At 39.6% G+C, this 15,448-nt stretch overlaps 1 protein-coding gene across 14 annotated transcripts in view; it reads left to right on the top strand.

Moving 5' to 3' along the window:
- The window catches only part of cacna1g (calcium channel, voltage-dependent, T type, alpha 1G subunit), a 234,357-nt gene that overhangs the window by 201,743 nt on the left and 17,166 nt on the right, over positions 1-15,448 (top strand). For 11 of the 14 annotated variants that reach the window (XM_085170412.1, XM_085170420.1, XM_085170419.1 and 8 more), the window contains 6 exons: positions 1,425-1,576; positions 5,544-5,653; positions 7,502-7,635; positions 12,087-12,157; positions 14,691-14,769; positions 15,136-15,257. In XM_085170412.1, the coding sequence (XP_085026538.1) occupies positions 1,425-1,576; positions 5,544-5,653; positions 7,502-7,635; positions 12,087-12,157; positions 14,691-14,769; positions 15,136-15,257 (668 nt within the window). The remainder of the gene's footprint in view (positions 1-1,424; positions 1,577-5,543; positions 5,654-7,501; positions 7,636-12,086; positions 12,158-14,690; positions 14,770-15,135; positions 15,258-15,448) is intronic. The other 3 variants (XM_085170418.1, XM_085170414.1, XM_085170416.1) reach the window with 1 other exon arrangement.

Here is a 15,448-nt window from a genome sequence, read left to right as displayed (position 1 = left end):
GTAGGCGGTTTCCTCCACTTGAGCTCATTTTATCCAGCCTTTAATTGATGTGTTTGTGCCAGCAGTCAGTTTTGAGGAGGCCATTAGCTGACTGTGTTGTTTACACACTTATATTTTAATTAGATTTGTGTCTTTTGTTTGTATTTAATTGGGAAAAATAGTCCAAGTCAAAGAGAGCAGTACTCAAACGTGCGATCATTTTAGTTTAAAGCTAAACGAGCAGCGCACAAGTTCTTCCTTCCTTTTGTCAAGTCACACTCAAAGTTTCTGAAGGGCAGCCAATCACAGGTTTTGACATTGACCGCCATAAATACAAATTTGAATACTGCATGCAGTGGGATAGATGGAGCTCAACATTTATAGCTTTGCACCTGCTTAATTTTATATCATAAATACACATCTTGATTCCAATAGATAGATAGATAGATATGTGTGTCTTTTTCCTATACTGGTTTTCCTAATTCAATAGGGAACCCTGTAGGCACACACCATGAATTGCACACACATACACACTGGGAATAGTCTGAGTTCAGCACAGCTGCAGTCACAGTTAATTGGGTAGACAGGGAGTGACAACACCCAAAGGATTTTTTTTAATGTGTGTGTTCCCTTTTACATCCCTTTACTCGTGTGACCTAGAGCCTCTCCTTCACTGATGGAGTGTTAGGGTGATAGATGGAATGAGTCTTCTCTCTCTTCCTCACCCTGACTCCCAGCCTATCCATCCATCCATCCATCCTCTCTGAACAAAAAGGAAGGGGTGAGGAATGAAGTGATGGATGAGTATGGAAAAGTTTCCTAATGCGTTAATGTTCTTCTCCTGAGAGGAGGGGAGCTGAGGCGATAAGGAGAGGCCGTGTCACGTGATGATCAGGGAGAAAGAAGGCGAGAGGGCCACATCTCCAACCTGGAATAGCCCGACAGCAGCCGCCTCCCTGGAGTTTCTCTTTCAAACCCACGTTGAGCACTTGCTGTTTGTCTCTTATCGTGTTAGGGGAGAGTTATTTAAAGAAAGACAGAAAGCAAGAGAGAAAGAAAAGAAAATTTGATCAGAGGGGAGGGGACCTGATTTGATTAGTCGTGACTCCAGACCAGAGGAGCGCTTGGCTGTAGTCTCTCTTTCTCTCTTTTCATTATCTGATCGGCCTTCTCTTTTTGCATCTCTTCCCATACTCTCATATTCGTAATGGGAGTCAGCCATTGTGAGTGACTTAATGCAGTCATGTTCCACTGACAACTTTCATTTAAAACAAGGCTTCGTCGACTCCAGTCCTCAACACAGCAGCTCTACTGTATGTTGTCCCAGTGTAAAACCTCCTGTCTCACTTTCTGAACATCGCCACCTCCTCCTTCTCCTTCTCCTCCTCCTCCTCACCCCTGCCTTCACCCCAACTCCCCCCCCAACCATTTCCCACTTCCAACAGAAGCTCAGAGTAAGCCTTACTACTCGGATTACTCCCCCACCCGCCTTCTCATCCACAAGATGTGCACCAGCCACTACCTGGACCTGTTCATCACCATCGTAATAGGCCTCAACGTCATCACCATGTCAATGGAGCACTATCAGCAGCCTAAGGTCAGATTTTTGGGAAAACAGGATCCTGGCTTGGCTCAGTCCTTTGGGGGGGAAAAAGAGAAAAAAGTTTTACCAATCTGTTTACATGTCAATCTAAAAAAAAAATCACTATCTTTGAATATTAATATGAATATAAATGAAAACACATTAATGTTAAATATTAAAAATTCCTTTGGATGTTCTTTTTCCATGAGTGGTTTTTAATTACCATCTCATATCAGTCACTTCAGATGATATAATGAATACAGTGCAGCTTCTCATAGTCCTACAGTTACAGACAAATGCACGCTCTTTTGTTGTGTCAGGAGTCTAATTCTTCAAATTTTGCCAATTCTTTCAAGTTTTTCTGCCATGAAAATAATATAAAAAGCTGATTATTGGCAAAGCACGTTGGCTGTTAGACACTCCATTCCTTAATCTTCAGGTCAGTGGCGTCTAAAAACGAATGTTATTGGAATTCTAGTTCAGCCTTCCAGGAACATGAGGTTTATAGCTTTGAATGCTTTAGGAGACAGTGTCAGGTGAACAAGCCTTTCCAACGATAATAAAATACTAATGAAAAAAAAATTCGCCTCACCAGTTCTTTGAACAAGGCTGAGAGAGGGATAAGGTCATCAGGGAAAACAAATGAAAGTTAGATAAGAACTGTAAAAAGCTTGGCTAGAAAGGCAGTGGTAAACTATAGAGGGAGGTCAAAACAATAAATACTGAATTTTTGGACAATCAGTGAAAAGAAAAATTCATATTAAAGGACTTTAAATAATGCTCCAAACTGTAGAGAATTAAGGTAACCAGGTTTAACCCAAATCCAATCCATTAAAGAAAGGTAATTATATGTATCCTGAGAATCACTGAGGTCTGGTTATGGATTCTTAGGATTTATAGTCTATATTTTAATCACCATCAGGCATCAGGCTTTGCCAGCTGGGATTTCTCCAACACTCAAATATGAGTCCATCACTTCATGTATCACATTGTTGGCCAACAACAAACTGAAGTGGATTTTTGAAAAAATAAATGTGACTGAGTGGATAAAGTTGTATTTAGCAAGATGCATCAGATATCAATGGAGAGTCAACAAAAGCATAGGATTGCATTACAGGGTGGATAAGGGTATTGTAAGGCATGGTATATGAAAATGTAGAGCAGGAAGCTAGATCCTAGCAACATGCTAAGAATATTAGTAGACAGTAAAAAATTACATGAGCCCTAAATTGAAGTTGTTTTTGAATTCTCTAAATATCTGGCTAGTACCACAATATAATGTTTGAATTGTTGCCTCTGATTGCCATCACAGTGGATTTTAGATCAAACAATCAAATTTCAACTTTTAACTTTAATTCAGGGATTTAATAAAAGCCTTGCATTAACTGTTGATGAATTATAGCCATTTTTATGCATGTTACCCCATTTTCCATTGTTTCCGAGGCTACTGATTGACAAGCAGGTTCACGGGCATGTGAGGCCCAGGTCCAGAGAAAGTGAGAGAGGCTATCTTAAAGCTGAAAACAATTAACCAATAAACAGACAGCAAAAACTTTAGGAGTCACCAAATCATCAACTAGTTCATTTTTTTAAAAAAGGACATGATGACAGAATTCTTTCCATGGTTAAGAAAAAACAACTTCACAACATCTGTCAAAGTCAAGCACACTCTTGAGTGGGCATATCATTGTCGACCCTAAAATGAAGAGACACCTTCATGAATGTAAATATAGAAGGGTTTACAACGAAGAAAACATTTAAAACAGCCAACACAGTTCTGTCACTGGAGCCTATCTCAGCTGTCTTAAGGCGAGAGGCAGGGTACACCCTGGACAGCTTGACAGTCTGTCGTAGGGCAAAGACATAGACACAACCATTCGCACTCACATTCACTGCTATGGGCCAGTTAACCTAACCCCACTAACTGCATGTCTTTGGACTGTGGGAGGAAGTTGGAGTACCTGGAGAGACCCACACAAACACAAGGAGAACATGCAAACTCCACACACAGAAAAACCCTGGCCTGATGGTGGAATTGAACTCAAAACATTCTTGCTGTGAGGCAACAGTGGTAACCACCATGAAACTGTGCTGCCAGACAGGCAGCTCAGTAGGTAGACTGTTTGCCCGATGATCAAAAGGTCAGGGGTTCAAATTCGTACCATATCTACACAATGGCTGCCCACTGCTTCACTGAGTGAGTGGCATAATTCAGAGGACTAATTCCCCATGGGATTAGTATATGTGTATATATAATTTGTATAGATGAAAGTGAAATTATGTTGGGGGAAAAGGATTCAGAAGAAGGGAAACAGCTCATGATCCAAAGCATAATACGTCATCTGTCAAACACGGTGGAGGCTGCCTTTGGAAGCGAGCCACTATTGTCTATTGATAATGTGACGTTACCAGGAGAAGCAGGATGAGTTCTACAGTATACACAGCTGTGCTCTCTGTCGTTGCAAAAGATTTTCATCCGAGTGCGGAGAGAGTCCTTACATTTAAAACAATGCTAGTTAGTTCAGTTACTTTTGAGCTTCTGAAAATGGGGTACCACATGTCAAAACAGCTGTAATTTCTAAACAGTACCCACAGTTCAGCCAAACTTATAATAAATATGCGAGTACTGCATTTGGGTCCTCTTTCTCTTCACACCTGACCGTGACAACCCTGAGGTCACATCTTTATCATTTGATTAAAAATCTACTGTGGTCACAAACTGAGTTACTGTCCAAACATTTATGGAACTAACCATATAAAGCTGATCTCTGTCAGTAGGTACTAGAGAATATGTTAAGGTACAATAGAAGGTTTGGTGGTTTAGAGCAGTGATTGGTTAAACTGAATGATGTTTTCAAGGAACCGTTGGTGTCAGATTAGAAGCTTTTTGGGTAGAATGTGGGGGTTTTACTTTTTAGTACAACAGAAGGTTGTACCAATGGATACCCTTAAGAGAAACAGAATGTTGTTTGTTAGAAGGCAGTAAGACTGAACAGTGTTATTGGGTAGGATAGAAAGTTTAGCACAACACATGGTGGCCAATACAGTGCAGCATCTCTGGGAAGAGTAAGAGGTTTGCTAAAATGCCTTTTGGTAGAAAAACTGGAATTTGTTTTTTGTTTGTTTATCTTGTACAACAGCATTATTAGTAAAATTGTTATTAGATAGAATTGCTGAGTATAGATATTAAATAATGTTAGGTAGAACTGAATATATTTGGTTTGAATAAGAGACTACTTGGAAGTATGATATGTCAACAGAGAGTGCTAGCATAAAATGTTGTAATAAGTGTAAAATCTTCCTGCAGGAATCAATCAATTGTATCTGACTGCTTTTAAAGTAGAACAAATTGTAGAAAATAGAAAATAATAGATGGCTGGCATCAAGGGATTTATCACAAACTGGTGTTAGTGTATGAACTGCCACCAGTGAGACTTTAGTCCAATCCCTCCTGATGACCAGTTCCCTCCACAGCTCTCTGTTAAAGGTCAGTTTTTACATGCAGATGGGAAATGTGAATTCTCCCTCCAGCAATAAAAAAAGAAAGAAGGAGAAATGGCCACTTTGATTCTAATGGGCTTTTCATGGAGAATGAGGGAGGAACAGAGGGGATGGTGTGATCTATTCATGGAATGGCTAATTCTGAAGAAAGGACAGCCTTTGCATTATGGACCCTTTAGTATTTTATGCAAGGATTAAAAAAGCATGGACGTGGTTTATTTAAGCTGCAAAACTAAGCAGCATAACAAGCCATTCAGTTTAAATCAGTGTTTTCCCATTAAAATATGAAAAAGATAGCAGCGAGGTGAGATCATTTCATTGGTTTTCTCTGCAGCTTCAGCACATTTCGATAAATAATGAAAACCACAGATCGCCATGGTGGAGTAAGAGAGAAAATTTAATGCCGGCTTTACAGAGTTGTTAAAATGGATACTTTTGCACTTTATGAATCTGTAACTTTTTTTTTGATCATTTCTCTCAGGAGCTGGATGAAGCACTGAAGATCTGTAACTACATCTTCACTCTCATTTTTGTGCTGGAGTCGGTCTTCAAGCTGGTTGCCTTCGGCTTCCGACGCTTCTTCAAGGACAAGTCAGTATATAAATCTCTCGCAAGTTCCCCAACGTGTCATGTTGAACTTTCCTACACTGACACAAAGAAAAACTGAGATTCTGAAGAAACATTTGCCTCCTGGTTTTCGGTTCTAACAATTGGGGTGGATGTGATATTTTAGTAGATTAGTGGTTGCAAGCACTTGTCTTTAAACTGTGAGTCATGTAGAAAATCTGAGGCAGCGTTCAGAGAAGTTAAATGAGCTTTTTCTAAGGTGCTTCAGCGACTGGTTCTCAGAGAGGCCTGCATGAATACAAACAGCCTTGTTAAACACCAATAAAACACAAATGCCTGAGATGATTTCATAGCTTTGAAATCTCTGGCTTTCTGGTGAAAACCACACAATAATACACAAACACAATCCCAGCAGCATTGCTGCATACTGGCACATGTTGCATATAAAGAAATGCACCCACTAAACCCACACGCTTCAGTGGAGACATTGTGTTTCTGGACCAGAGCTGACCACCTAGGAGTCCACGATGTCTGTCCCGTTCGCCAGAGAAAGACCATTATCCTTTTCACGTCTGGCAACAGCCCAGTTTAATAACAGCTCAGTCCACAACCTTTTATTTTTGCACATATGATCAGGCTGTTTCCAAGTACAGCAGCATTTAGCCAAAAAACCCCTGAGCTAATTTAAAAATACATATACAATTTCAGGCGGATTGATTAATGCAGTTTGAGTAGATGTAGGGATATGTGGATTTAAATGTCAAAGCCTCACATGAATAGAAACAATAAATAGCAGTGCAATAACCAGGTTACTGCGACCACCCACCTCTGTCTTCAGGTTTTATATGTTCACTTTGTTCCAGACTTGTTGTTTATTGAACGGCAACTTCAAAACTGGTCATGTCTGAACATTTTGTGCACTATGGGGTGGCTGTAGCTCAGGTGGCAGAGCGGATCAGCCACTAACCAGAAGGTCGGTGGTTCAATCCCAGGCTGCTCCACTCTGCATGCCAAATATCCTTGGGCAAGATACCCCATGTTGCTCTCTGATGCATCCATCGGAGTGTGAATGTGTATGAATGTTAGATACTTAGCACTTAAGCTTAGAAGTGATTGGGTGAATGAGTTAGCTGTATAAAGCGCTTTGAGTGCTCGGACAGAGTAGAAAAGTGCTATATAAGAACCAGTCCATTTACCATGCCTATGTGACTGGAATCATATTGTGGCTGCTTTTTAAAAAACTTTCCTCATAGCACTTAAAATAGTCAGCACGCTCTCACTGTCATGGAGAAAATGATCCGTCTCTAAATCTAAGTTATTTGATTAGTTAAATATGCATGACTATAGCTTTGGAACACGGAGGTGATACATTATACAGAATCTTTTGAGTGTCACTGTAGGCTTAAAAAAGGCCATGAAAGCTGTGTTGTACCCAGGACTCGTCCTTAGCGTTATCCATTTTCTATGCATGTTGAAGTTCTCCTAAATAAGGGACCATCTCTGTCTCTGTCTGGGCAGAATTGTGGTGGAGTTCTTACTATTGTGATGTCAAATTTGGAGTGCTTCCTCTAAGCACTCCAACTTACTCAGTCAAAAACATAAGACTGCAGTTCTGAGTTGGACTGTTGTCGATTTCTTAAAGTTCAAAGTCATCAGATCTGTGACTCAGTTCTGACTGAAGTCCACTTCATATGACTGGAGTTCACACTTGTGTGATGGTGGAAATGACTCACATATGGGTGATTTGTTTGAGTCCATTTTTGCAGCCAATCACATTTATCCGAGGTTTCAGTGAAAACAACTTACCCAAGTCTGTGTTTGGTGCTGATGAGTATGTTTTGTGTACGTCTGTGTGTGGTTGTTGGCGTGTAGGTGGAACCAGCTGGATCTGGCCATCGTGCTGCTGTCCATCATGGGCATCACTTTGGAGGAGATTGAGGTCAACGCTTCCCTGCCCATCAACCCTACCATCATTCGCATCATGAGAGTGCTGAGGATTGCTCGAGGTATGATACTGCCCCCCCCGACCCTCGACCCTTACACAGTGTGAGACACCAACGCACAGCAAACTCTTTCAAGGTGCTGTACTTTGAAGATGATGTAAAACACACATCCCCGGGACTCCCCTTTCTTCATTTTTTGCATGGCAGATCTCAGCATGGTTCGGTCAGGCTGTGAGCCGACCAGATGGCACAGAGACACACAGTCAGCTGACAAACTGAGAAGAAGCGAAGGGAGAGAAAAACACAGGGTGAGGAAAGTGAGCTTAGGGTGTGAGAGAGCCAAAACACACTGTGACAGTAAGTGAACTAAGCTGCAAGAAGCTAAGGAGAGGGTGGGGTACAGTAAAGAAGGATGAAAGAGATGTAAGAATAAAAGAGAAATAAAGGAAAGAGATGGGATTGATGAATGACTTCTGACCTTAAAATAGACTACCAGAAGGTGAGATGAAGTCAGGAGACAAATAGGCGTGCAGAGTAAAAGAGGTTCAGGCTGATTATTGGAAGATAGGAGAGATAAGAGGCTTTACCTGAAGGCTTGAGGAGAGGAAACAAAAGGAAGGAAGATGAGAGAAAGAGGAGCTAAGACATGCAGAACGGGAGCCTGTCTGTTTGGTCCAAACACTGAATGTGCAGCGATTAGGTAGCATGGAAGTCGTGATTAATCGTTGTCGCTCAGCTGACCCATTTTTTGCTTTGTTTGTCTGTGTGTATTTGATGGTTTCAGTCTTTCTGTCTGGCATCAGCATGCCTCTCATAATCAGATTGAGCAGGAATCTGAGTTAGCTAGATTAAATTCACATGTTGTCAGCAGTGGAATCAAAAGGCGGTTTGTTTTCTGTCCAACGCTGTGAGTGAGACAGATGTGTGTCCTTTGTGCACAGAAAAGCTGGCAGAAATTCCAGCTGTGTAAGTTAACAGACTAATCAATATCACAACTCAGACACAGGAGAATCTGATGGATTAAAACTAAGTGTTGTTTTACATTTAATGTTTAAAACAGAATGTAGGCTTCGACCATGTAGTCCACAAGTACAAATAGGTGTCTTGGTTTAGGATAATCATGCTCCTAGAACAATAACAATGTTATAAAAGTGCTTACAGCTAACAAAGAAAATTCGGGGAAGAAATGTCTTAGAAATTATAAATTAATTATAAATTAATTAATTATAAATTATTACTGATGCTCTAAAACTTCAGAAACTGTTGAAAAAACTTTTCCTTCCTACTATCCAAGCAGAGGTTTGATGCATCTTCCAGGAATGGTGAAGCTATTTTCCAGAGAACTGTTTGGTCAATTGGATTTTTTCAGCCACTGAAGACTTGCTTTCATTTCATTTCAGCCCGAACTTCAGCCTGAACGATGAGATTTTTACTACATTACCTTTTGATTAGATTAAAGTGCAGATTAAATCAGCTCAAGTATTTTCCGTTTTTATAAAATGAACTATTAAACTCTCTTCAAATTGGATTAAATTACCATGATGAAAAAATAAGCACCCTTACACACTCTTGTCTTTTGACAAAATTCAATATTTACTTTTTTTTCATTTCACAAAAACTGTAATTACACTGGTTTAGGCACCAATAAGTGATGTGTTTAATAACTATCTCAAATCAATAACGAAAGCAATTCCTCATACTTTTATTGCTTATTATTTTACTATATGGTAAAAAGTAACAACTCACTCACCATAAGCAGTGAGACAACAGCTTGAGAATCATCAACCCACCAACCCCTTGCACTCATGGTGTCACAGCTTAGCAATCCTAACATGAAGGCAAATAAAACATTAGTGAGTGGCATTTTACATGACGTTATGTGCATACGCTTTGCTCTTTCAAACCTTGAACTTGCACAACACACCCACACAAAATGCTATTAATAGACATGGACATAAGGTTAGTTTATCCCTCTTAGCAATTTCGTGGTCTAATCCATGCTTCAAAACACACGCCTACTTAATTTGTAAAGTACTTGAAGTTGACAGTACTCAATCCTTTTAAAAATTGCTTTTGACATTTATATTGAAAGTATGTGTTAAAGTGCAAAATAACAAGGAAATATCTGTTATCTCGTGTCTTGCTAGTTTACGCTGTGGAGTCATTAGTTACTGTAGCTCGAGTGATTACACCAGAAAATTATCAAGTTAGATTGTTTCGGAAAAATCACCTTGAGGCAGTTTGAACTGTTACTATGTTTTCAAGGCTGTCTTTACAGCTGATTAATGGATGTAATGTTTATCAAGTTATGGTCAGCGCTTTGCTAATCTGTCTGGCATATATTTAGATGTTTCGGTGGTAGCAGCTGAGGTGCAGACAGATGCCTTTCGGTGGTAAATGCATCATTAGTGGCCATATAATTATTCAGAGAAAAGTGATGTTTCTCACTGGAATATGTGTCATGTTAGCTGAGCTAATATATTGAAGCTAACAGATGTCTGGCAGTGTGGGTTAAAAGTGTGTGGTTAAAATAAAAGTACATTTTTTTTGCAAATGTGGGCTTTCCCTTTTTTGTGTCCTATGTTTACTGTTTTTTGTTAATACATGAGTAATTGATTTAGATAAAAAAATATATCTCTTATTATTCCATAACATGTTTTCTTCCCAGTTTAAAAGAGATCACGATAGCACTGTGATTCTATTGATGCTTATTTAGATTATTCATCTTGTGTTTAGCAGGACTATACATCTATGTTTACGTTAATGCACATATCTAATCAGCTAATCACATGGCAACCTCAGAATAGGTAAGACAGGTAATTTAAGTGGCTTTAAGCATTATGTGGCTTTGGTGGATGATGGTTTGGTGGTTTGTTGATCTTCTGGGATTTTCCTGCACAACCATCTCTGGGGTTTACAGAAAATGGTCTGAAAAAGGGCAACTGTCCAGTGAGCGGGAATTCTCTGTGCATAAATGCCTTGTTGATGTCAGTGGCGCATGGCCAGACCACTTCCATCTAATACAGTTATGCAACACTAACAAAAAGAAGTCTGTATTACAACCAAGGTCTGCAGACGAGCATCTCTGAATGCACAACACACAAACCTTGAAGCAGATGGGCTACAGCAGCAGAAGACTACACCAGGTGCCATTCCTCTGGCAATAGAAGACTGGAAATCCTTGCATACCCTGATGAGTCTATAGTAGGATCAGAATTTGACTTAAACAACAACAACATGAAAGCATAGATCTATCCTGCCTCGTATCAACAGTTCAGGGTGATGGGGGATATTTTCTTGTCCCCTTTAGCACTGACCATGTCCACCTTTATGGACATGGTCTACAGTGTATGACTACAGTGTACCCACTGTTTAAAGTAGTTCACAGGAGTCTGTCTGCTCGGACTACAAGACTTAAAAACTGTTTTTACCACCAAGCCATACGACACCTCAACCACTACACTTAAACACACACAACACAGCACTCAGAAGCTACCCTGCAGCTTCTCAAGTACTCTGTTTAATCTGCACTGGTCACTTCACTTTATTGTTATTGATATTTATATTTAAAAGTGCAATACTGTAATTTTCTGCTGCTCATTCCTGTGCAATATCCCATCTGCCCTCCCGTCATATTTCTTTTCAAGATTTTCTTATTTAATCACTAGTGTACATATATTTATATTTATAGATACATATATATTTAGTCATCTTTTCTCTTTTACCATGTCTCTCTAATATTTTGCTCCTTACTATTTTTCTATTTTTTTTTATTTTATTTTACTATATTTTATTATTTTTTCTCCTACTGTATCATGCTGCTGAGTGACTGCTGCTCGTCAAACACATTTCATTGCAATGTTGACCCTGTGCTAACTTATGACAAATAAAACTGAAAACTGAAAACTGAAGGTAGTAAAAATTATTATCATTTCATTAACAGTGAGGATATTGACTAAGTTTTAATTTGCTGTAAGTTTTACTAATTTTTAGTAAGTATTATCAAGCTGTTTATGTTGCGAGTCTTTATTGGCTGATAAATCCCAAATCACTTAAATTAGGATGACAAAAGCATTTTACAGAAGTGTTATGTCTTAAATCTATTGTCTGATTTTTGTGCTGTGTATTCAAAGATTGCCCAGGAGGAGGGGGTATTGTGGAGGAGCGGGGGGGTCATTTGCTGCCTAATTTTGTTTCCTTGGGTTAATGTTTACACATTTGCTACAATGTATCATCTGTCATTCTTGCTGTAGTTCAATTGGTGCTCAAGTCACACTGGTAACCCTACCGAGTCACTGGGGGATATGACCTCAGTCATGTCGTCTTAAGAGCTCACTGGTGTTTAATACAAGAAAATGAGTGACTAAGCTAACAGAGCAGGATTAGACTGTAAGTGAGAGAAATGTTGTGTCCTTTCAGTTCCACAGCAGGCCTGCTCTGTTATGTAAGACTGAAAAATCATAATATTGGTGAGATTTTGTTTTTTCATTCTGTGTGTTTGCGTGTCCCCACAGTATTGAAGCTCTTGAAGATGGCGGTGGGGATGAGAGCTTTGCTGGACACCGTTATGCAAGCCCTGCCTCAGGTACGCGCCGCTAAATAACACCCACCAAAGCCGCGAAACTCTCCTTCCGTCCTCATCTGCATTTTTTTTCCTCCATGGATTTCACATCCCACAGAAACTGTCCCTAAAGTTACATCTCAAAAGCATTTCCTTTTTTTGTGCGTGTGCTGCAGATTCTGCTGTTTCAGGGCGTCGTCTTTCTCACGGGTTTTGTCTGCTAAACTCCAGAGACCCTTATTTACATTAGAAACCCCCTGCAGAGATTGGAAAGTGAATGTAGCTTCAGGTTTTTGTTTTAAACCCTAGGGTGGGTGGATTTGTGGGTGACAGAGTAAATTAGAACAACTTCTGCAGAAAGTCAAAAAGTCTTATATTCGCAATGTTCTTTCATAACACCTCTGTTCCTTTTCAGAGAGACACAGAGATCGAGTGTTGTTCCAGGCTCCTTGAGCTTGTCAGAAGTGTTCATTATTAATAAATCTGATGATAGGCGGGTGGTGGAGGTGTGAACAGGTTGCTACATGCTGATAATCATTGACAGCAGCAAACCATAACACTTTTCATTATTTAAACCACCCCTGTGTCAAAGCTCTAATCCCTTGTTTTTCCTATCACTTTCTACAGCTCCTCTTTTTATTTTTATTCCAATCTTTCACCTTTATTTTGTAGACTGCATATAAAAATGGGTTGGCTAGGAAGTCCTTTCTCCATATACAGGTTAATTTTAAGGCTACTTGAAGGCTCTAGAGGCATTTGACTCAGTCGCACAGTGGCAGACTTGGAAAAGAGCCTCAGAAAAACTATGTAATCTAAAAGAGAAAGCCCAGTTGAAACAAATCGATCAATGACACCTCCTATCGACTCTATCTCTTCATCAGGGTCTCACAAATACACAATCAGTCAGGATTAAATACCACCAAGTAATTCAACCCCTAAGAGTACTAAAAATTAAAAAGACAGATTTATCAAAGAAAATACGAAACAATCTGCAGATAAAGGACAAAAAAGTTTATTCTAAATTTACAGTAAATCAAAATAGAACATAATCAAACAGTTAAAATACTGCATACCGAGTAGATTATTTTACCAGACAAAACATGATATTGTATAATAGAGTGTAATAATCAATGTCATGTCAGTTGTCATATCTCGATGCCTGCTCTGTTCTGTGCTGGGACACTCATCACACACATATATATGTGGGTTGAAAGTTACTAATTACCGCGTATTATAGGCTAGATTTTACATAGAAATCACATACCTGTTAATTGCGCTTTTTTAAACGTGCAGATTTGTATTTTCAGTCGTTTATTAGGTAATTTTGTAGCTTAAGAGTTTAGCTGGGAAAAGCAACATTGTGATGGTGTCATTTGAGATTTAAGTGTATTTTGTGATTATACGACCATCGAGTCTGGGGAGGTAAAGAGATGTGTCAGGACCAATCAGTTGTAAAATCACACACACCAAAATCCATGGCTTCTCTAGTCCACAAGGTGGGTTGCCAATGTAATAGATTTTATTGGCTTAAACCCAACATCTGCTGATGTTTTGCCATTTTGGAGGAGGCCAGAGAGTCATGCCCAATGGAACCTTTTGACGTTGATGATCTGTCTTCTATTTGGCATTGTTCGTTTTTGTTTTTGTTTGTTTGTTTTTTCTCATCTCTTTATTGGCAAAATGCTAGCTAATTTCTAATTGTGCGGTGGATCCACTAGCTTAACTCTATAAAAGTCATTTTTACAATCATTGGCTAGCACAGACCAACAAGGTAATTGTGCAAGTCAGCATTAATATATGTGTACGAGCAGGAGAACACCAAATCACATTTACCTTTATTATCATAAATAGATAGCCCTTCAGATTTAGCATTTTGAAACTGGACACATCAGTCACGATGCTGAAAGTCATGTTGTCCTCGGAGAGACTTAAACTAGCCACTGAGATGAACTCAGACTCCCCAATAGACTTGTACACAGTTGGACTCCAGAGGAGTTGTACCCTTCAGAAACAATGCAAGGTTACGGCACATCCTCACTGACTTCACTTTACAAACCCAAAAGCGACACCAATCTTTTATACACAGCCTACCTGCACTCACTGTCAATTTATTATTTTCCAGCTGAATAACCAGATCATGCTAGCTGTCTAGATTGTAACACATTAACTAATTTTCAAATTAACAAAATAAACAACCCGAATACAATAAACAACTGGCTGTGAGTGATGTCAGCAGCACTAGATGTCAGCGCTGACGTCTGAGATCATTTTTTTCTTCACTTCTGGGAGGCTGTGGTGCTGTCCATCTTTACCTGCTTTGTGTCACACACTCATTCACATCATTGAAGCATGCATTCGCTTGGATAGGAGATGTGTTTTTTAACAAATGCTCAGTCACTACAGCTTATCTTATACTTTCTCTAACTGCTCTAGAACCATCCTCCATTCTACCCCGCCTCCGAATGAGAAGTTTGTTGTCCCTCCTTATTGGTTTATTTTCCCTGGGCTTTATCTCCTCTGACTAATCGCTCTCTTCCTTCCTGTTGTCTCCCTGCAGGTGGGCAATCTGGGTCTTCTCTTCATGCTCCTCTTCTTTATCTTTGCAGCGCTGGGAGTGGAGCTGTTTGGTGACTTAAGTAAGAACACATGCACAATAAAGAGATACTGTGCAGGCAGTAGAAAAAGAAGAAAATGAAATCTCTTAGTTTCCACTCAGGTCATTCACGGGCATACACCGAGCATTTAACACTCCCCTCTGTGGGCTTAATTGATCTGATATTAATTGCTTTCTCGAATCCTTTGTTGAAATACTGTATTGATCTCCTTAATTGTATCTTGAAGCTTTCAGAGCTACAAAATGCTATCACAGTAACTATTATATTACAGGAAAATCCAACTGAAAGCCATGAACACTGCTATCTTTTTTTGTTTCATTCTCTCCTTTACTCTCTGGCTAATCCTCTTTTTGTTTATCTCCTCCCACTTCCCTTTTGTCTCTGCAGTTTGTGATGAACTCCACCCCTGTGAGGGTCTGGGGCGCTACGCTACATTTAAAAACTTTGGGATGGCCTTTCTGCTGCTCTTCAGAGTTTCCACTGGAGACAACTGGAATGGCATAATGAAGGTGAAACCAACTCTGCAGTTTCAGATCCATAGACCACTCATACTCTACATTCACTCTTTAGTGTCTGCACATTCTGCAGGTCCAGTTCTGTTTTAAAATGACTCCGCAATATGACTGTGCTTGTAATGGATGAAAAAAACATCACATTGGGACCTTCACACCAGTGGGACCCCCTCAGCCTCCACCTCGTT

This window comes from Neolamprologus multifasciatus, chromosome 8 (assembly GCF_963576455.1).
Source record: "Neolamprologus multifasciatus chromosome 8, fNeoMul1.2, whole genome shotgun sequence".
Taxonomy (NCBI): domain Eukaryota; kingdom Metazoa; phylum Chordata; class Actinopteri; order Cichliformes; family Cichlidae; genus Neolamprologus; species Neolamprologus multifasciatus.
The sequence above is the reverse complement of the archived record's forward strand: the minus strand, read 5'-3'. Positions and strand labels throughout refer to the sequence as shown.